At 47.8% G+C, this 21,606-nt stretch overlaps 2 protein-coding genes across 2 annotated transcripts in view; both read left to right on the top strand.

The window, feature by feature from the left end:
- The window catches only part of LAMB4 (laminin subunit beta 4), a 43,099-nt gene extending 41,610 nt beyond the window's left edge, over positions 1–1,489 (top strand). Inside the window, exon 34 of the mRNA XM_074870001.1 lies at positions 1,134–1,489. Coding sequence (XP_074726102.1) covers positions 1,134–1,273 — 140 coding nt within the window. The 3' untranslated portion in view covers positions 1,274–1,489. The remainder of the gene's footprint in view (positions 1–1,133) is intronic.
- A 4,663-nt stretch (positions 1,490–6,152) lies between these two features.
- The window catches only part of LAMB1 (laminin subunit beta 1), a 44,327-nt gene continuing 28,873 nt past the window's right edge, over positions 6,153–21,606 (top strand). Inside the window, exons 1-12 of the mRNA XM_074870000.1 lie at positions 6,153–6,320; positions 6,466–6,635; positions 8,954–9,089; positions 11,084–11,157; positions 13,109–13,297; positions 13,403–13,466; positions 14,932–15,134; positions 16,434–16,554; positions 16,734–16,922; positions 17,287–17,466; positions 17,885–17,997; positions 18,967–19,046. Coding sequence (XP_074726101.1) covers positions 6,284–6,320; positions 6,466–6,635; positions 8,954–9,089; positions 11,084–11,157; positions 13,109–13,297; positions 13,403–13,466; positions 14,932–15,134; positions 16,434–16,554; positions 16,734–16,922; positions 17,287–17,466; positions 17,885–17,997; positions 18,967–19,046 — 1,556 coding nt within the window. The 5' untranslated portion in view covers positions 6,153–6,283. The remainder of the gene's footprint in view (positions 6,321–6,465; positions 6,636–8,953; positions 9,090–11,083; positions 11,158–13,108; positions 13,298–13,402; positions 13,467–14,931; positions 15,135–16,433; positions 16,555–16,733; positions 16,923–17,286; positions 17,467–17,884; positions 17,998–18,966; positions 19,047–21,606) is intronic.

Here is a 21,606-nt window from a genome sequence, read left to right as displayed (position 1 = left end):
TTCAGACAGTTTAAAAATAAGACAAGTGCAAAATCTGCATAAAACTTGGCTGCAGATTTAGCTGGAAGCCTTGACTTATTCATTTGCTCTGGGCATTTGGACCTTAAATCTTTCCTCTGCACTATGTCTTTTCTTATATTACTTGAGTGATGGCTTCTGTTATAGAGCTGCAGGGTAGATCTTTACCACCAGTCCATACTCATTGCCCTTCAGACATTATCTCTGAGCAATGGCAGAACAAACCAGGTACAAATACTGGCTTGTGGAGACTGAAGCCGACGTGCCCTGGGCCTGTGGGGCCACGGCCAGGAGGCAGAGGGATCACAGGCAGTGGAGACCGCGGCTGCTCTGGCCATACCAGCACCGGTTCTCCACTGTGTCTTCACACAGACCCTCGGGTAGGTTTAGAGAGTCACCAAAAAGGAAGGGCACATCTCACGTAATTGCACACAGGGAACCTAATTCTGCTTATAGTGAAGGTCTGGGCATTCCCACCGGGATTCCTTGGGCCTAGGATCCTGCCAGGCTCGACATCCGAAAATACCATGTAACATCAGCAAAACTGAAGCAGAAACTCCAATCCAGGAGCAAATTCTGCAGGACAAGATCTGAATAAGTATTTCAAGCATATACCTTGAGAAGCATCAGGAGCATCCCAGTCACTCCAAATGCCCAGATGATAAGTGCCTTGGAAACAGGCAGTGAACAATGTGGTTTTGATTCATTAGCAGTATGTTTACACTGGTGTAGCTTCACAGGGACCAGCAGAAAACATTTCTGTAAATAAGGGAGACCTAAGCCCATTGCACCTGAATGTTCTAGGCTTTACACACATCAGTGGACATACTGTTCCTCTGAGTGTTTCCATTTAAACCAACTCCTTTAAGAGATCCGTGTCCTGCCCCACCCCAGCTGATGGACAAAAATACATGCTGAGAAATTAATTTCTTTAAGGCTGTCACATTTCTCTTGCTATCTGGAAGCCAGACTTTTCCCTCCAGTTGCATATATAACATTCCCCATTTGAAATGGGCTTATTGCCTCTAAAACTGCTGGGAAAAGAAATGCTGTTAATCCCTGGATTTTACTTACACAACAAATATGAGCATCACTGCATGTCTCTACCCTTCCAGATTTGGAGAAGAAGCTTCAGGACCTGAATCAAACCAAACAAGACAAGGCAGAGCAACTGAGACAACTGGAGGAACAAGTGATAGCCATTAAAAATGAAATCACGGAGCAGGAAAGCAAGTATGGAACATGTAAAAGTTAGGGTCTGAACAGACCATCAGGTAAAATGTAACTGAAGTCTCTGTTGCTTACCACCTCCTGAGCTTCCCGGCATGGAGAGCTGTCCTCTGTAAATACAGAAGGTGCCAACAGTACTTTGGCACAGCAAATGATGTAATTTTCTCTTGTTTTTTTGTCCAGTTGAGTTTATATGGAAACAGGAAATACCTTTTAATAAACCAGCTGATTAAGTAATCAAGACGTAGTCTTTGAGGGAGCTCTATAATACACTCCTGTGCCTAGGGCTTCTCGCTGTAAGGGGTTGGAAATGCAAAAGGAGGATTGCTCAGAGAGCTGCAGGTAACTGCCTCAAAGACAGACTCCCAACACCCTGTGTCTTCTACTGAACCCTTCAATAACCTCTGGCTGTGCCACAACCCTGCATGGGGCTGCACAGGCTGGGATGGGGTGCTGCAGATGAAGGGCTGTGGGCTTCAGTAGCCATCCCTGCTGACAGCCGGCGGTGTCCCCAGGGTACTGTCGCTCCTCCATCCCCATCTCTTCACCGAGACTGAGCAAGGGGAGCACTAGGAACCCCTGACCATGTGGGGGTCCCCCTCTGCTCACTGAAAATGCACAGCAATGGGCAGTACTTCCCTGCAGAGCTGGGCTGTTAGGGGTGGGCTACAGGGAGCCAATTCCCCAGTGCCCACTGGATGGCAGTGCACAGATGCTTAATGCCGAAATCAACTCCAACATCATTTCTTTGGCAATGCCCCTCCTGCAATGCCTACTTTTCTTATGCTTATAAGGGGTTTCCCACATTTTTAGTTAATGCAGCCAACAGCTGGAGAATAACTCCCGCTCTTAGGTTTAAGCAGTGAGTCTAAAGGGCCACAAATGTTGAAAACCAGTTTCTCCAGCTCTTCTCCCACATGCAGCACTTCACATGTCAGGGTTCACTCAGCAGTTTCTTACAACCATAAACACAGGAATTGTCCTAAATTTTAGTTCATAATTTCTTTTTTTTTTAATATAAAGAAGGAGACTGGGGCTAAGCAAGTGCTGCAGAAGGACTATGGTTTTAAATAGACTAAAGGGAACTACGCCTCAGTTTCAAAATCCCACCCTTGGTATACATACTCCTGCAGGACACTGAACAGACTAAAGATGGCTTTTCCTCAGTTAAAACCAGTTGTGTCATTCCTGGCTGGACTGTCCCAGAGTGAGCATCCATCATGGACTACATTCAGCTGGGGTGAGGAGCCCAGCGCTGCTTCAGAGCTCAGATGCAGCCCAGACCACATCTGCAAAATGAGGAATGCTCTGCAGGAATACAGGGCTCTTAACATCTATAGCCAGCACCCATAAAACAATCCTTATCTAAAAGCAAGCGTTGTTTCGATCCCACGGAGATAAACCCTCCATAGTTATCACTCTGTGTTTAGGAGAGCTAAAGCAGCATTTGTATGCTGTGGGGGGCTTGGATAGGAATTGCTGGCAGGGATGAGATTTTAGAGATATTCCTCTAACTCAAACCAGCTGTGCTCCAGGGCAATGTGCAACATGCATTACCCATATAATAGCTTCTATTGTGAAAATGATGGAATCAAATTATAACTTCGATATAATCTAACAAAGACCTGAATGCAGGCATGCACGTAATTTGCGGTTTATCTTTTTCTGAATTTTAGCACTTTAAAATAATCATCTGTGAGGTATGAGGCTTCTTTATAAGTTACTAGGCTGTGATCAGACGAGTGTATTTAGATTGACTTTGCCATAATGAAATCGAGCATCTCTGTTTTACTCGGAGCACACAACTCACCAAGCTGCTCACATGTGGGTCTCGAGGTAACGAAGGATTTCCTGCAGGTTTCAGTGTGGCCCTGGTACACTGCACCTGAAACAGACAAACTGAAGCACTTAGATAGAAATTTCCAAATGCATATAAACCAAAATTGTGTCACTCATTGCTTTAAAAATCTGCATTCACAAGCAGAAAGTTGAAAGAGAACTTCCTTCTAAAATCCACTGTTGGCTGTGAGAGTTGCCATATATCTTTCGACAAGCCGTGAGGATAAGAACTCTGTAAACACAAGGCAATTAAACAGGCCTGGAGGGGAGATGTACCCATGGGGGAAAACAGAAATCGCTGGAAGAAAAACGGAAACAGGAAGAAGAAAGTCAGTGTGGAGTCTAACCTCCCCTGCCTTCCTCCAAGCATGCTCAGACACACAAAGCGAGCAGACCCGATGAGACCAGAAGCTACAGAACACCAAATCCATCCTGTGACAGCTTCTGACGTTTATAACTGTGCAGCGTTCCCCACTGGAAGTGGTAAAAAAACTTTTACACTGTTTTTACAACATTAATTTGTGGGAAAATGCTCTATCTGGATCAAAAATACCCATTTTTAGTTCCCCCGGCTCTCTTTCTTGTGGGCCGAAGTGGCTTCAGAAAACTGTTCCTTGAAAAAAAATAGTGAAATCAGTATCTTGCTGTAGAGCAATTTGACTTCAGTGACATTAATCAAAATGCAAACAACACTTAACCAAACCCACATATAATCAAAGATATATTTAATAAAAAATTATCTCAGCAGCTTTATTTGCTAGGCATTCAACCACTGCAATGTTACAAGAAAACAGGTGATCAGGTGGGTCCCACTGAGGTTTAATGCTGAAATTTGGTTCTTTGAGAAGACTTCCAACCCAGCAAACACAGACACCCCAGGACTGTAAAGCTGTTTCACCAACCACAAGGGTAGGACATGACACAAACCTGATTTTTATCATTTAAAGAATCAAATTAAAATACTCCCACTTGCTATTGCTCATGAACACTGCAGAGAAGGACAGACATGGACAAGTTCACTGCACCTAACTATCCACACAGTGAATGCTGGTGGTTTTGGCTACCTCTGAACCCTGACCACGGGTGACAGTGCCCACCCCGGCAGGTGGCTGCAACTCCGACTCAATCCCTGATGCCACGCAGCAGGGTCACCCCCGGGCTGGAACACAGTGCATTGTCGGGGCAAGGCACGAAAGAGTACGGAGGCAAGGAGCTCTGGAGGGCAGCTTTAGCCCATTTTATGTTTAGGGGAGGATAGGACTTCTATAAGGCAATGAAACACAAAAAAAAAAAAAAAAAAGGAGAAAACTTCAATAAAAATTGAAAAAATATGGGACAGAAAAAAATCCAGCGGCAATGAAACACTCTGTCCTCACACAGTCACACATGGAGTGATGCTGCTGCCTGTGTGCCATGGACCGGAAGAGTTTCTAACCACAGCAGAGTAAAACATTTTCTGTTAGTGTGACAAAAATGTTTGTTGTACTGAAGCTTAAAAACAAAACCATGCTGTGATTTACATGAGAGTATTGTGAAACTGAATTAGTTTTGTGAATTTAGAAGACCACATTGCAGAAGAGGTTGCGAATTACAATACCTGCTCTGTCAACTTCAAATAGTTTAATTTCCTGGATATCTTTAATGAAACAACCCCACAAGTTCTTCAGTCAGGAGTCCTGGGTTATGTTTCAGACCTGGTGTTTAACCTTTAGGGCAAGTCACTTGGTATCTCTCTGTTTCTGCTTATCCATCTGTAAAATGAGAATGAACATATTTACCTACCTCGGCAGGGTTTGCTGGGACAGACAGACCACGGTGTGTTTCCACTCTGGCACTGCAAATAACGAGGGCAAAGTGTTCTTGAGGGACACCAGTACCTGGTAAAGATTTACACAAGTTTACGTGTTACACGTCCGCAAGCAAAACTCGGGTGTATAAACCCAGGCATCTGTCCCAGGCTGCATCCAGCCGGGGCTGCACTCTTCAAATGCATCCATTCTTCATACCCAATCCTTGGTGTTTATTTACCAGTAAACCTTTCCCCTGGGCGCTGAGGGGACTCTGCCGCCAGCTGACAAAACCCCGTGTCCCCAACAGAGCCCAGGGAGCTGAAGCAGGAGGCCGGGAGCAGCTCCGGCACAGCCATTCACCCCTCACAGCCGCCCCAGCACCCCTGCGAAGGCAGCAGCACCACACGCTTCCTGCTGACGAGGAACAGCCTGGAAGCGGCCAGCCCTGGCCTGACGGGCTTCTCTGCCCGCCCCAGGGCCAGACCCAGCCACGTGCGGCAGCGTGGCCGCCATCCCCAGGAATGGCACTCCTGAGCCACGTGTGCTGGCACCACAGCACCCAGCGATGTGGGGCTGTTGAGCATCATGTACCATGGTTGCCAATCCCCTGGCCCTTCACTGGGTTTTGGGCCTTGCCGCATGGGTATGCGCCATCCCACCATCCCTCCCTCTCTTCCTCCCTCCCATGCGCTCAGCCCCACCAGCACCCCCGGGAGAAGGTAGGATTGGGTCAAAAACCCCATTTCTGCATTGTTTCCCCACAGACAGGGGCAGGGAGAGGGGTCGTCCCATAGGTGATTCCCCCTTCCCCCCCCAAATTGTTGCACCCTGCCCACAGCCTGCTCCCAAAGTTGGGGAGCAGCAGGGAGGGCACAGCTCGTGGTGGCGGGGGGATGGAGTCCCTCCGCTCCTCCCTCGGGGCTCCCCGGTTGCGGCAGGGCGGGCGTCCACGGGGCCGCTCCCCGCCAGCCTCCCGCTCCGGCCGGGCTCCCCTTCCTCGACGGCAGCCGCTTCTCCGCTCCCCTCCCCGGGCCTGGCGCTGCGGCGGGGCCGGGCAGCCCCGAGGCTGGGGGCCAGGGCGGGAGGGGCGGCGCGGCGCAGCCCGGCCCCGCGGGGGCGGCGGGGCGGAGGAGGAGGAGGAGGAGGAGGAGGAGGAGGAGGAGGAGGAGGAGGAGGAGGAGGAGGAGGAGGAGGAGGAGGAGGAGGAGGAGGAGGAGGAGGAGGAGGAGGAGGGAGGGCTGGGGGGCGCCCGGCGGCGCGGAGCCGCTCCCCGGGAGCCGCGGGGAGCTGCGGCGCCTGCGTGGAGCAGCCGGAGCAGCAGCGTTCGGCCGCGGCGTGGAGGGAGAGCCCCGTCCCGTCCCGTCCCGTCCCGTCGCGTCCCGTCCCGCCGGTGCCTGCCGCCCGCCATGGGTCGCCTCCCGCTGTACCTCTGCTGCTGCCTCGGTAACTCCCGCCCCGCTCCGGCCGCCGTCGGGGCACGGCGGGCTGGGCGAGCCCCTGCAGCGCCCGCTGGGGCAGCTCGGGGCGCCCAGCCCGGCCGCGCTGCCCCTTCCCTCTCTCATCCCTCTCTCCCACCGCGGCCGCGCAGCGCTGTGGTCCGCGGCCGCGCAGGAACCCGAGTACAGTTACGGCTGCGCCGAGGGGAGCTGCTACCCCGCCACCGGCGACCTGCTCATCGGCCGCGCCGCCCGCCTCTCCGCCTCCTCCACCTGCGGCCTCCGCCAGCCCGAGCCCTACTGCATCGTCAGCCACCTCCAGGTGAGCGCCTGGCGGGGGGGGGGGCGGGCAGCATCGCCGGGGCACCCCGCCGGGCCGCAGGGCTCGGTCCCCGGCCGCAGGGCAGGGCGCCACGTCCCGCCGGGGCTGGTGCGGTGGGATAAGCCGCTGCCTGCCGAGGGCGGTGCGGGCAGCCTCTGCGGCGGGGCAGCATCGTGCCCCGCTCCGGGACCCCGCGCCCTGGTGAAGCAGCCGGGCCCAGGGAACCCCTCGCAGCTTTCGGTTCCCGACACCCCCCTCCCTTCCTCATGGAGGTTAATAAGGAGGAATGTGCCGCAGTAAATTAAATTAATACTTTATTTCAGGCTTACTCGGAGCCGTCTAGACAGCTTCCTGATCGAGAGTGGTCTGTAGGACCCGGGTAATGTTTTGGCCACTGTTCCCGTAGTGCAATTACATTTGTATGGTCTCCAAGTGAAAGGATGCAAATAAGGTTGTCTCGCACATCTGGTGGAAAACACAAAGCTCGGTGCTATTTAAGTCAGAAGCAGCTCAGCAAACTTAAAATCTCTGAGACAGAATGGATGGGGGAGAAAAGTAAAATATCAGTTATAAGTGGAACTCTGTTGAACTGAAAGTAAGGGGATAATCTCCGGCCGAATTTACTGCCGAGACAATAGGGCCGGATTCTGGCACTTGGGAGGAAAACGACGGGAAGCAGGAGGAGCCCTGCCTGAGGGGCTGTAGCACTTGGCCCATTTGTGCCCTGAAGTTACCAAATCTTCCCCCGCCCCCCGCCTTTAGTTTTACTGTACTGCTCTGTCTGCTAGAGTTAATACTTGATTTAACATGGGGTTTAGATTTGCTGGAATATTTTCGGAGTATTTTGGGCTTGACTTTAACAATATTAGCATCTCTGGTAGAACAAAATAACAAAGACACTTTGTTATGGTTTCTTGTCTCAAAAAATTCTGAAGTGCCATAGTAAAAAGTATCAGTTCAGAGTTGACATGTGCCCTTATTCCTGATCTTACAGCCCCGGTTCAGCATTTGGGATGTCCCTGGTTACTTCTGAACCATAAGGTGACATTGAAGAAATCGCAGGAAGGTGCTTGGTATCCTCTTAATAACATGGGGCTTGGCCGCACTGAGCGCTTTGGGCCTTCTAGGATTCCATTTTGGTGGGAGAAGGAGCAAGTCGAGGCATGAGGCGGGGGCTGTGGTGCTGGGGGACAGGAGCCTGGAGCAGGCAGGAGGGGGCATCTTCCCCAGGATCCCCACTCTTGCCAGGCTCGTGGGGGGTGAAGCGCCAGGCTTGGGAGGAGCTGCTGAAACCAGAATTGATGAAATGGACAGCCTGTGTGGCGCAGACCTGCCAGCTCTCACATTCTTGTCTGATAAAGCACTGCATTTGTCTCCATAAACCCACTGGAGGAATGATGCATATGTAGGTTTTGACAGTGATGAGTTGCTGGTGTGCTGGGGCTCCCTCGCTGCAGTGTGATGAGCTCCTCTCCTCCCTCTGCCCCCGCAGTCCGCCAAACTGCGAGCTGGTTTGGGCAGGAACCCACCCTTTTTGGTTTGGTTCCCATCCTACCTTGCAAAATTGGAAAGTGGTGGTTTTAGGTACCAGGACAATGCAAACCCAGCATTGCTCATAGTAAAAGTCATGATGGTTTTTTGTCCTCCTGGTGAAGAAGGGTCTGGCTTTTCCAAGCAGCACATGCCAGACTTGCACCCAACTGTTTTTTTATGGGCACACCTTGTAGTGTGTGCAAACTGGGTTTATGTGCATACCTTGGGATTGCAATCAAAGGTGAAGACAAGGTTTAGGTAGAAGCTTGACAAGCTGGATTCAGAGTAAAGTTAACCCCATGCTGAAAGGACTTGGTCACTAAATCACTGATGGCCCCTTGACATCCTCTGAGCCTCACTGGAGGTATCCCTAATGCAGTGAACTTAGATTTCCAAGCTAGCTCCCAAAAGCCAACGTTATTTCACAAAAGTTGTTGAAGATGCAGTTTTGCATGTGTGCGTTCTGTACAGAAGCAATTCAGCAATTTTCTGTAGATGCTGCCTTTGGTTCTGACTTCTGCTGGAGAATATGTGTGCTGGAAGAGATTTCCTGAAACTTCTCCTAAAAATAAAGTTTATGGAATTCCTGGCATATTTTCCATTTGGCAATTTGCATTAATTCATAAAGGTAAATACACTTATCATTTCAACAAAAAAAATACCTTTGATGACTCCTGCAGGCAAAATGAGTGGAATGTGATATAGATGGAAAATACTCTTATCTGCAGGAAACAACTATTGCCCCATGGATAAAATCAGTAATGCTGATTATCTTGTTGTTTCAGGAGGACAAAAAATGTTTCATATGCGACTCCGAGGATCCCTTCCACGATACTCTCAATCCTGACAGTCATCGCATTGAAAATGTTGTCACTACATTCGCTCCAAACCGCCTGAAGCTCTGGTGGCAGTCGGAAAATGGTATGGGTTTTGTCAGGGAACCATTTCCAGGACAGGGAGCGGCTTTCCCTCCTTTTGTGTAAGGGTACCTGCGGGTTTGCTGTTATCTCTGGCCTGGTGATTACTGCCAAGGGAAGGATCATGCTGTTGGAGGAGGGCTGACTGAAACTGGCTGCTTTTGTGTGCCCTGGAGCGGTTCTTAATCCATAATGAAGCCCCCTCAGCCCTCTGGGAGTGTTGGAAAGAGCCGTCCCACCACTTTGCAAGAATCCTTTCCTAAATAGAAAAGTTTCCCACACTGGCTCCAGCTCTCCTTCGTGTTTGGGCAGCAGGAGCAGAGCAGCCTTCCAGGAGTGACTATCCCGGGACAGTGCTGCCAGGGAAGCGCCTCAGGGCTTCCCCATGCCGCTGGGCTGGAGGGAGCCTGTGGAAGCAGGAGGTTTAGGCACAGAGCCGGGGGCTGCAGCCCTGCCTGCAGACCTCCTGTTTCCCTGTCCTACCCCAGGAGAGCAAAGCCAGGGATATCTCTTACCCTGCAAACTGCCTTCTCCCTCCTGGGCTCCCTGAATTCCTGCATCCATACGCTAAACAGTAAAATGCACACCAGAAACAAGCCAGCTAGTTTAAAAAAAAAACCCCAGCATGTTAGTTTGGTGATTTTTTTTTTTTTTTTTTTTTTTCATCCTTCCTCTGCCCTTTTTGCTTTTATGGTTATGCTTTTGGCATGCCTTCATACACAGAACAAGGCATTGAGGTTTCTCAAACAGCAGTCCTACCCTGAAGCCTTAAAGCCAGCTGGACAGGATGGGATTTCTGCAAATGGATTGGCAGTAGCTGTCTTACTCCATAACAAAATAAAATGGTAGTATTTGTAACATTTCGGCTGCCTGGTAAAGAAAGGTTTTCACAAAATCCTTTTTAACCATTTAGATCAGCTTAGCAAGCCTCTTGTCTCCAGCAGCTCTCTTCTAATGTTCCAAATAATTCATGCTTTTTGCAACAAGCTTGGCAGCATTCACACAGAAAAGTTCTTAGCTCATAAGGTCATGAAAATGTCCTTCAACAATAAAAAACAAATGATTCCTTCTGTCCAATTCATGTTTTCTTCTATTCAGGCATACAGCAGAATGGACCATTGCTGCACACTCCACATAATGTTGCAGCTGGATGAAAATTTAAGCTCTTTATTGGTTTATTATTGTCATTTCTTACCCTTTCTCCTCTTTGTAAATCTTGATTTTTTTTTTTTAATTTCTAACTACAGTATAATAAGTATCCAGATGTTTTGAGAGGTCTTTTCACATGACAAAATAATATTTGTAACTGTTTTTCTTCCTTTCTGCGTAGAGTCCTTGACTGTAGGTAGTCATACAGCAGAGTTTGGAAAACCTTTTGCTTCTCACCAGTTTCCTAGCCCTCATGATTGCAAAACAGGGCTATAATAGTTGCTTGGGGGGTATTTCAAAACTAGGTTGTAAAGGGACTGTCCAGAGCGAGTGAAGAAAGGTAGGAAACAGCCCTCACCAGCCATCAGTGAGATTTGGGCTGTTAGGGCTGCAGAAGCCCGTGCCTCTGTTGCTGCCAGACAGACTGCAGCGTGTGAGGACAGCCTGGGGTCACCACACAGGTCTGGGCTCACCATCCCCAGTTGTACCAGCCACTGGGTGCTTTGGTGCCAGGATCCAGCCCACAGCAGTCCCCATGCTTACCCTACATCTAGTGATATTAGCCGTGTTACACAGACTGAAATAACAGCAGTGCAGGCTCGTGGTTTGGGTGTAACGTGTTTGGTGCAGATGATGCACAGGAATCCCATGTGCGATACGCTCTTCAGCAGGTCCTTGGTGTCTCCCATGTACCTCAGTGATGCACTAACCCACATATCCTTTTTTTGATGACAGAGCCAAGTGGCAAAGTCTCTGCACCACTGGAGTGAAGAACTTTGGGAAAATTCAGATGTAGAGGCTAGTGGGTGTCCTTGTTTGCTGCACGGCTTCTTTTCTCTGCCCCTACAGGTTTGGAAAATGTGACTATCCAGCTGAACCTGGAGGCCGAGTTTCATTTCACTCATCTCATTATGACCTTCAAGGTAAGGAAGCCACAGCCTTAACCAGAACCCTAAAACAGGAAATGAGAGGTTTCATAGTCCTTCACATCTATTTGATATTTGGGATTTGGGCTTTGTCTGAGCTGCTCTGCCTGACTTTTTAGAGCTGCAAACCATTAACTCCTGCTGAAGTTACGCAGGATGGCTGAGTTGTGACTTGTGGCTTGAGTTGTGTTTGAACTCCGGTGAGGCTGCAGAAGGAGTCATAGTGAAGCTGGGGTTTGTGTTGGTGTCCCTCTCTGGTGTTTGTGTTCTAGAAGATCATTAGCTAAATCATATAGTAGCAAGGATTTTTATTCTTAAAAAAAAAGTTGGCCATGGTATTGGTTTTCATTTGGCAAATGGAGAGGTCTTCAGGAAGAAGGAACATCTGTACACAAAGTGTCTTTGTTTCTTTACAAACAGATGTCTTGGAATAGCAGATTATGTCCCGTACATCCTAAATCGCAGGCAAGCTCTAATGGCAACCTTCAGCTGAGGTATCAGAGGCTGCAGTTTCTGCAGGGCTAAGTCCCTGCTCTTTGCATGTAGACAAATTAATCTCTTCATTTTTACCTGTCAGAGAGCTGGTTCCTCTTTCCTGTGGCACTAGCTTACGTTTCTCCCCCTGCCTCAGGGTGGTGGCTGAGGTGGAAGGTGGTCCTTTCTGCTGGACCCCAGCAGTGAGGGACCCCCAAGAGACCCCTGACTTGATGCCAGTGCTGTGGCCATTGTGCCCCAGTGCCACTGGGATTGGTCAGCCATCAGGAGGAAGACTATGGCGGAAAGATAGTTTTAATGATGATTTGTTGACTTTGTGTGGTAGACACTTGAGCTGCCTTACCTCTGGGTTGCTATGTTTTTTGTTGGGTGAGATACGAGTTTGTAAGTTGGGTGATATTTTCAGCCGGGAAGCAGAAAGAAAATTTCTTTCCAGCTGTGACTGAAATGCTTTTGTGCTTGGCTCTGGGAGAGCTTACTCTGAATACATAAAACTAACGAAGAGACTGTTGGCATTTCTTGGTAGGTGCAAGTCAGGAGTTAAATTATTGCACTGCCTTTCAAAAAGCAGGTATTAACTGAAACATGAGACTTTTAGGTCAGAGGGATTAAAAATCTTTTTAAAATCTCATTAGCTAGTTGTTCTAGAGTTAAATATGTGTAGGTAAGAAGGATGGTGATTTGTATGAAGCGAATGCAGCCTGCCAGAGTTTGAGCAAGGCCAGCTGGAGGAAGGTCACAGGGGACTGGAAGAGTCAAATGCTGCAAGAGTGGATGAAGCTGAACCTCTCAATCTCCTTAAAAAAGAAGGTTTTCTTAATGCAGCACAGAGGACGCTTGGCACTGGATGGTAGAGACGCTGCAAAACGTTGTGTGGTCAGACAAAGAGAGGTGCGCAACCCCAGGGACTTTCTGAACATCGGACATAACTGCTCAGCAAGAACTTCTGGACATCAGAGCTGGAGAGGAGGCACTGAAAGTGGCCTCCCGGTCCCCAAGGCAGGAGAGGAGGCCCATTAGGTCCTTTGCAGAAGATTAGACAAGGAGATGCAGCAAGAAAGAAGCCTGTGCTGCTTTCTACAAGCAGTGGAAAAAATCCTTTTGTGTCTCTAAGCCCTGCTTTAACCCCCAGTTTTGAGAAAAGATTTGGAATCCAAAAAACTTACAAGTTTGCTTATGTACTGTAAGTATGTTTAAGCACTTGGCCACAGAGTTGCCATCTTTTTAAAGATAGGTGGTCTGTGGTTTTGTGTGTGTTACTTCAAAGATCTGCCTCTGAGCAGGAAGTGGGATATCAGCAGAAAAATATTTCTGATATTTCCAAATATTGGAAATAGTGCATGGAGGGAGATTAAAATCCAGGCCATGTGGATTGCTCACACTTAAAAGCGCTTAATGTAAATGCAAGCAATAATTAACAAAAAAAAATCTCTTTTGGTTTTCTTACTATTAGACATTCCGTCCTGCTGCAATGTTGATAGAAAGGTCATCTGATTTTGGAAAAACCTGGCAAGTATATAGGTATTTTGCATATGACTGTGAGAGCTCATTTCCTGGGATTTCAACTGGACCCATGAAGAAAGTGGATGATATCATCTGTGATTCCCGATACTCCGACATTGAACCTTCAACAGAGGGAGAGGTCAGACAGGTTTTTTTCGAATGTTTGTTGTATAGACTTTTTACATACGAATTCAGATTCTCTTATTTTTAAAGCTGAATCTTTGTTGTACCATTTTTCCTCCAGGTAATATATCGTGTTTTAGATCCTGCTTTTCGAATTGAAGATCCGTACAGTCCAAGGATTCAAAGTATGTATGCAGTTACCTTCCAGGCTCATTTGAAAGCATCTCTGTACTTATTTGCTTATGAAAAACAGTAAGCCACAAATAAAGCCATGCATTTGCCCCAGTATCAGTTTTGAAGTCATATGAATACATTTGTGGTATGGCTTCTTTTCCTGACTTAGTGACTTGCTGGGAAATAACGACCAATGTTGTCAACTCAAGTGACTGTTCTTACAGGCATCGTTGTAGTTGGTCCTTTTCTTAATTGATCAGGGATTTATTTTCATTAAAGACCCCTCTCCCCAAAATACATGCAGTTGCCGAGGGAAACCTTGGAATGTGATCCCATAATTCTACAGTATTCAGAAAGCAAAACAGAACTACAGAGGTACCTATATAATTTTGCATTTCTAGCTAAAATCAAGGGAGTTGTGTTTTATTTTTTAGAACATCTGAGTTGTGATTTTGGAACAGTTGGCCTTGGTAACACTGCATGGCTGGACCACACAGGTGTGGTTGTCAAATTACTGTAGTGTTTGTGTACAGTGGTGACAATCCAGGTATGTATAGGTAGAAAGATTTGTTGCTGAGAGTGGCTCAAAGAGAAACCTTGTGGAGCATTTGGCCTGAGTAGGGAACTGCAGTGTTTGGCCTTAAACTTGACCTCCAATTTAATATGCATTCTCAGTTTCAGTTTGTGTCCTTCAGTGTAAAGCTAACTGGAGCAGAAGAGAATATCTGAAGTAGAAGAGTGTCTGCTAATTGCTCTATCAGTTGAATGTCCTTTTAACCAACATTTTAAAGGAGAAACTCTGCTTTCATGGGCTTGAAGTGCTTTTTCAAGGCTATAAGAAATTACACAGGATTCATAATAGCAAAGTGAACATGTAGAATGAATTAATTACTGCAATATTGTCTTCCCATGAATTATCCCTTGAGAACTTCTTTGTATTTGGTCAGTGATGGGGTGTTGCTTCTTTCAGCAAAATGTGACTAATTATGTTTGCCAAGAAAGTTGGGCGTATAATAAAGAAGAATTATTTGTGTCTTGTTTCCAACTAAGATTTTTTTCCAAAAGGCTTGTAACTCTTAAAGCTCCTGGTCCACTTTTCAGCAGTTCCTTAATATCAGGTCCTTGCCCGTTTTGCATTTTAAAGCCCCAAAGAACCAGTGTCTTTTTGGTGGTGCTGCTGTGTGTGCCTTTAATATTTATGTTTGTGCCTACGTATGTCTACAATAAAATAGTCTAGTATTTTTAATTAAGCTGAAGCTAACTTAAACAGTGATTAACCTGTAGTAAAATATTGTATTTTTTTTTAATTTGGGAGTATGAAGTGATGTGATGTGTGGTATGTAAGTGCCGAAATTAAATCTGGTCTAACCTGTCCATAGGAAGTGTGCTTGGGAAGTCACACCTGGCTTCCTCCCATTCATAATAATGGGTAAATAATTCCGAAATGGGGTTTAATTTTTTTTGGTGTCCCTGCAGACCTATTGAAGATCACAAATCTGAGAGTCAAATTCATCAAGCTGCACACGCTGGGAGATAATCTCTTGGACTCTAGGATGGAGATCAGAGAGAAGTACTACTATGCCATCTACGACATGGTGGTTCGTGGGAACTGTTTCTGCTACGGACATGCCAGCGAGTGTGCACCAGTGGATGGCTTTAACGAAGAAGTGGAAGGAATGGTAAATATTCGCGCTTTTCTGCATAAAGCTGTTCCTGTCTGTTCCTCTTTTAAGTGATTTAAACACAAGTTTAAAGATGACGTTCTGCCCCTGCCACTCCCCCCCCACCTTAATTTTCAAACAAGAAAACTTAAAACTATTCCTTCTCAGCAAACATACCTGTCATTACTGGTGTTAATCAAGCACAGAGAGCTCAGATTAGGTGAAAATTGTTTTAGCATTCTTTTTCTAATTATGTTAAAGAGCTGATGAAATTAAAAGGCAGGAATGCAGAATGGGAGTGTAACCTTATGGGGCCAGAGATGGGTGTGGGTTGACCTGGTTACCCAAAAATTAAAGTGAACAGAGACATCAAGGATGAAACACCCTTGTGAATCAAAGATGACCTGTGTTTGTATTGGTCATTATCAGCTGAGAAGTGGAGGCTGTAGCCCTAATTAGCAGCAGGCTCTGAAGGAAAATTCTGTTGCCTGTGTTGTACCCTGCTGTGCAAGTGCCACATCCCTCCTGGGTTCTGGTTTTCCCCATGATTTTTGCCTGACAAGCAGTAATAGCACCCCTGTTAATGAGTGAGTTATTAACTGGATGAAAATGTGGAGGCATACGGGGAGGTTGTGTGGGTTGTCCCAGGGGTGCAGGGTGCTGGTGAGCGGGTACGCTTCATTGCTCTGCACTTTTGGTGAGTGTCTCCACCCAAGCAGCAGCAAGACTGGCTGTGCCTGTAAAATCATGGCTCCAGTGCTGGTAGTCCCCATTGTCTATGGCAGCAACTGTCACACAATTACTGCTGGTCTACTTAGGGCCTGTACGTGTTGAAGGGAAAGCCTGGGGTTGATGGATAAAACCCATCCAAACTGTCTGTTATCTTTGCTTTGAGAACCAAGGTAGGGCTGGAAAGAAGGCACTGGGCTAGTGAGTGCTGATATAACTAGATGCATGTTAATAGCTAATTAACAGCTAATAAACAGCTAACTTTTAGGTCGAGGAGGCTTCTGTGATTATTGAGGTGGAACTGTGCTCTTCTTGTTCATGTCTGAAAGTGTTTATTCAGGCATTAGTTCCAGTAAGGAAAGAAGGACAAATTTGTATGAGGACATTCTTACCTTGGCGGGTAAAGGACGCTCCTGTGGTCCTTTTGTGTCTTCCTACATGCAGTTATGTGCGTTAAAGTCTCCAAAACTATATCCATTATGTTCTAGCTATATTTTGCATTATTGGAGCATGGGTTTTTTTCCCCTTCCTCTTTTATAACCAACTATACCCCTCTTTTTTTTTTTTTTTTTATTTTTTTAATGACAGGTCCATGGGCACTGCATGTGCAGACATAATACCAAAGGGTTAAACTGTGAACAGTGTTTGGATTTCTACCACGACTTACCCTGGCGACCCGCTGAAGGCCGCAATAGTAACGCATGCAAAAGTGAGTTTGAGTAAAATGCAGAACTGGAGTCTGGTGTGAGCGTTACATGCTGTTACTTGGGAACTTGTGACAGTGTAAGAAGTCCTGCATGTTCTTTGGTTGACTTTGGTGTGTCTTTTCTGCAGACTTGCATCTCCCCTGGGACCAGACTCTTACTTTGCTTTCTGTCTTTGTCACAGAGTGCAACTGCAATGGCCACTCCAGCCAGTGCCACTTTGACATGGCTGTGTACATGACAACGGGGAATACCAGCGGGGGAGTGTGTGATGACTGCCAGCACAACACTGTAGGACGCAACTGCGAGCAGTGTAAACCCTTCTACTTCCAGCACCCAGAGAGAGATCTGCGGGACCCCGATGTCTGTGAGCGTAAGTGCAGCCCTGCTCCTTGGGTTAGGAATAGCCATGGCATCCTGGCTGTGGCCCCCCAGGGCTTTCCCTGAAGAATTTGGGATTTACTGGCTTTCTTTTGGCCAGTGCCACGCTCCTGAACAAAGGTCCTTGAGGGAAGGTGGTTGTCTTGGAGGTCTTGAGCGAGCCTGTCTGGGTTTTGTTTTCTCTTTGAGTATCTGGAGATTTATCTGGTCATTACGTGTTGAACCCATGTCATGTATAATACTTGCAGGAACGATACACTCTCTCCACACAGAAACTGAGTTTAAATAATTCAGTGTGAGACTTGGCCTTTTCTTTTGTAGCAGTTAATAAAACATGCGCAATGCTTCCTTCTTAGCTTGCAACTGTGACCCAGCTGGCTCCCAAAACGGTGGCATCTGCGATCGCTACACTGATTTCTCCACTGGCCTCATTGCTGGACAATGCCGTTGTAAATTATTTGTTGAAGGGGAGCGTTGTGACCTCTGCAAAGAAGGTTTCTATGGCCTGAGTGCTGATGACCCAGCAGGTTGTCAGTGTGAGTAAAAACATATGTTCCTTTATGTGTGATCAAAAGCTCTCTGAGGAGCTGTTAGAGCTGGGAGAAATTGGTCTGTGGGGTGGGATTTTTTCTACTTTGTTTCATGTTTTTGCTAAAGGAAGAGTGTCCTGTGGATTTGCCATAGCTTGGAGTCCACTCGTCCTTAAAACTCAGTTCCCTAGCTGATAGTTTTGGTGTATTCAGTGGAAGTAGCAGAATCCTTCTTATTTGTTTTGAATTATAAGTTTCTAAGCCAGGGAAGTTTTACTGGGAAGGGTGGTGGGCAAAGTATTCAATTAATCTCAGTCCTGGAGAATTCAGGGGAAGCTTTAAGGTAAATATTTAGGTTGGATACTGTCTAAAATGTAGCTCCAGTTCTGTGTTTTGACCTGCCTATTTGTATTTCCCAATCTAGCTTGTGCATGTAATCCTCTGGGTACCCACCCCGGGGGGAATCCTTGTGATTCGGAGACAGGAAACTGCTATTGTAAGCGCCTGGTGACAGGAAAGCAGTGCAATCATTGCCTGGTAAGTAGCTTAACATAAAATAAATTAGGAGATGCTGTTGTGAAGGAGGCTGGTGTGCAGAAAGCATGTAGCAAGGTGCTGGTCTCTGTCTCTGCCTGCGAGTGGGTGCCTGGCATTTGGGCTGGAGTGGGCACCTCAGGATGTCAGGAGCCATGAAGCGCGCTGTGTTACAGGGAGCTGAGAGGCACGTCAAGGCAGACAAGAGCGTTCAGATTAATTCCCAGGACGGTAAGGAGTGAGACATTAGCATACCTGTAGTGGTCGCTCTGTGAAAATGAGTGATCTGGGGCAGTTGTGCTGGAGCCCTCACTGGGATGAAAGACAAGATGGTCAGAGAAGCACTGTTACAAAAAAATTGCTTTATATACAGGCCATTATTTTAGGCAGGGATTACTTCATACACATACATTTCCATATAGTGTTTACGCATGCTGGAGTGTTACAGAAACACGCTGTCAGATAACTGGATGTGTTTGTATAAACACTGACAGGCTGTCTTATCTAACAGTGAACTACATGGAAAAGCTAAACAAGTATGTCTGTCTGTCCAACAAGCAAGTTGCAGAGTAGCAGCCCTGCAAGGGCATTGTCCCACACAAAGCCTCACAGCTCTCTGCTGTGGTGTGATGTACTGGCTGTGTTTTTCCAAGCCTTTCATGGGTCAGGAGCCCAAACTGGTGTAAATGGTGCAGTAGGACTGAGGACTCTGAGCTTGGGTCCTCCTGAATCTTACTTTTAAAGCTGGGCAGAAAGATGTTTTTTTTTTTTCTCAAGCCCTTGAGATGGTCAACAAAGTGGAGGGGAGCAGGTGGGGAGGTTTTGGCAGTAGACCCACAACTAGGGCAGCAGGATTCATGGGTTAGGGGGCAGTTTGGGGTAGCTTATGCTGAGTATTTCAAAATGTGCCTTTGGGGTAGATGCAGTTAAATTGGCACCCCATTACAGCGCTGGTGATGTTTCCTCCTGCAGCCTGAGCACTGGGGCCTGAGCAATGACATGGATGGATGTCGGCCGTGTGACTGCGACCAGGGAGGAGCACTGAATAACAAGTGAGTCTCAGCCATGTTACTCTCCTGTAATCATTCACCCCAGTGAATTTCGCTTCGTTTGCAACCACAACATCCAGGGCTCAATGTGCTCTGGAGGAGGATGTTTGGGACTGTCTTTCTGCTCCAGAAAGTGGCAGGTCTTGACTGCAGCAGGGGGTGACAGGGGTATCTGTGTCTTTTCCATGCTGAGCAGCCTCTGTGCCACTGGTGCAGTTGAACACGCAAAACTTTTCAGTGTAGCTCTGCCTTTGGTCAGCCAGGGTAGGAACCAGCCATGGCTTGAGCTCTGCCTTGGTCATAACCCGGGGTATGGTCCATGTCAAAGGTTTGCTCTCACAAGATCAAAGCAGGAATCAGTCAGTGACATGGGCTGTCAGGCTGGTTCTTGGTTTGCTCCTGAATTGACCCTTTAGCTAGTCCGTCAGTCTGTCCACCAGTGCTGGGGGAAGTGTGCTAGCTGCACGGTACTGCTGCATTGCCCCAGTGGTGCTGCATGGGGTGGGATGTGGACCTGGAAGTGCCTACTGGAGAGGTGGAGATTTTTCTGAGAAAAGCTTAGGTTTTGAAGATGCATCCATCAGTAAGAGCGTGGAAGATCCTGGCTTAAATGCCAGGTTAGAGGGGTGCTGGATAGCCAGACTGCTTCTCCAACCAAAGCAGTTTTCTGTGTGTTAGGTCCATGTCCGACCCCAGGCTTTTCAACAGCAGCACGTTCCTTCGCTCTCCTTTTCCCACCCCCCGCCCCCTTCCCTCCACAAACCCTTTGAAATGTCCTGCATTTCTCTAAAGCCACAGAAGTTTCCCAAGGGGGTGGACAAACTGTTTTCCACTGGAGCCCATGGGACCACACTGGGGGAGTTTGGGACTGGTCCCAGTGTGACTCCTGTAAGTCGTCACAGCCTGTGGACACCCCATCTGCAGCGGGGATCGCTGTGGGAATGTCCCGCAGGCCGTCTCTTCCCTCCTCTCCTGAGAGAGTTACTGCCCCTTGGCAGACAGCAGTGTGGTTGTTAGTGATTATTTACTCCTCTGTGCTGGCTCCCTGTGGACAGATCAGTTATGTGGCACAGCTCGTAATGGCTCCCCTGGCGCAGCCCCTTCCAGGGGTTTGGCGTATGGCTCAGCCGCAGCCCTGCAAGGCTTTGCAGCCTGTTTCCCATGCGCTGACCCCAGCAATTGCAAAACCACGTGGGGAGGGGACATGCGGTGTCCTGGCATGGGCAGGGAGCAGCTGCAGGAGAGCCACGAAGCCAGGCTCTGGCTCCTGTCTTTGCTCTCTAACATCAGCGGGAAGGGGGAGCTTCGCTCTCCCCAGGGATCCTCTCCTCAGCTGCTGAATTGCCGCCTCCTGGCTGGAGTTCAAGGAGTGGGATGCAGCGCCTGGGGCAGCTGCACCTCACCCGAAATTCATCCCAGTGCTGAAATTCATCCCAGTACTGTAACCCAGGTGGTGGAGTCATCGCCATCCCCAGAGGGGAAACTTCTCAGCTTCCTTTCTGCGCCAGCTAGGGCACTTCTGGCATCTCAAAGTGAATATTTAAGTGAATCTCTGCAACTTCAAAAATGGTTTCAGTTAAAAATTTCTCTTAGAATGGGGGCTTGAGAAGCCTGGAGATTTTGCATGGAAACCAGAGGGGTTTGACTTTAGAAAAAGTTTCTAAAATTCACTCAGATTTAAAGAAAGGGCTGTATTTCAGTGGACCAAAAACCAGTCCTATGAAAAAGTGTGACTGGGTGCGTGCAAAAATACAACTTGCCCAAGGATTCTTTGTAATGCAGTGTGGACTCTTGGGGGGCAATAAAACCACCAAAATGCAGTTTGGTGATAGAGCTGTATTGAGAAAAGAAAATGGCTCATTATGAAGGTAGTGGAGCTGCTGTATGTCACCCTGGACAGACCTTCTGCATTCCCCAGTGATGGCTGTCTGTCACACATCCTTGGCTACATCCATCCTACTTTAAAGCAGCCAGATATGGTTTTCCCCTGTGCGTAGCTGCTGGTGGGCAGCCTCTCGGGATGTGCTTTGAAGTATATGAGAGCAGCTTGACGTCCCAGGGCATTCAAGGTCATGCATGTTCTTGCTTTGCCCGAGCCCATACAAACAGATATGCTGCTTGCATGGCCTGCAAGCCTGAAGTCGAGGCTGCCCTTGGCTTGCAGGACAGACATGCCTCTTGGCTACATCTGTGGTAGCGAGTGAAGCTCTCCCAGGGCTGCTGTCTGGCCTCAGGGAACCGCCTGCATCTGTAGTATGAAATCCTCTTGCCATCCAAACAGAGGAAACCACATGCAAACTGCCTACTGGAAATGGTCCCTGGCCCGTACGCGCTCCCAGCCTGAGCCTAGGAGTTGTTTGGGAGAATGATAGTTGGGTTGAGCCAAGACTGTGCCTGGGACTGTGCTGCCATTTTAGCAGTGCAGCTGGTCCAGCTGCAGAGCCTGAGAACATCTTATGTCTAGATGCAGCTGTGTCCAGAAGTGCTTCTCCTCCTGTGTCACTTAAAATGTCAAAGTGGAAGATAGCTCTAGCACTGTCTCGGCATAGCCAAGATGTGTTCT

Source organism: Strix uralensis, chromosome 5 (assembly GCF_047716275.1).
Source record: "Strix uralensis isolate ZFMK-TIS-50842 chromosome 5, bStrUra1, whole genome shotgun sequence".
NCBI classification, from domain to species: domain Eukaryota; kingdom Metazoa; phylum Chordata; class Aves; order Strigiformes; family Strigidae; genus Strix; species Strix uralensis.
This window is presented reverse-complemented; position numbering and strand designations above follow the sequence as displayed.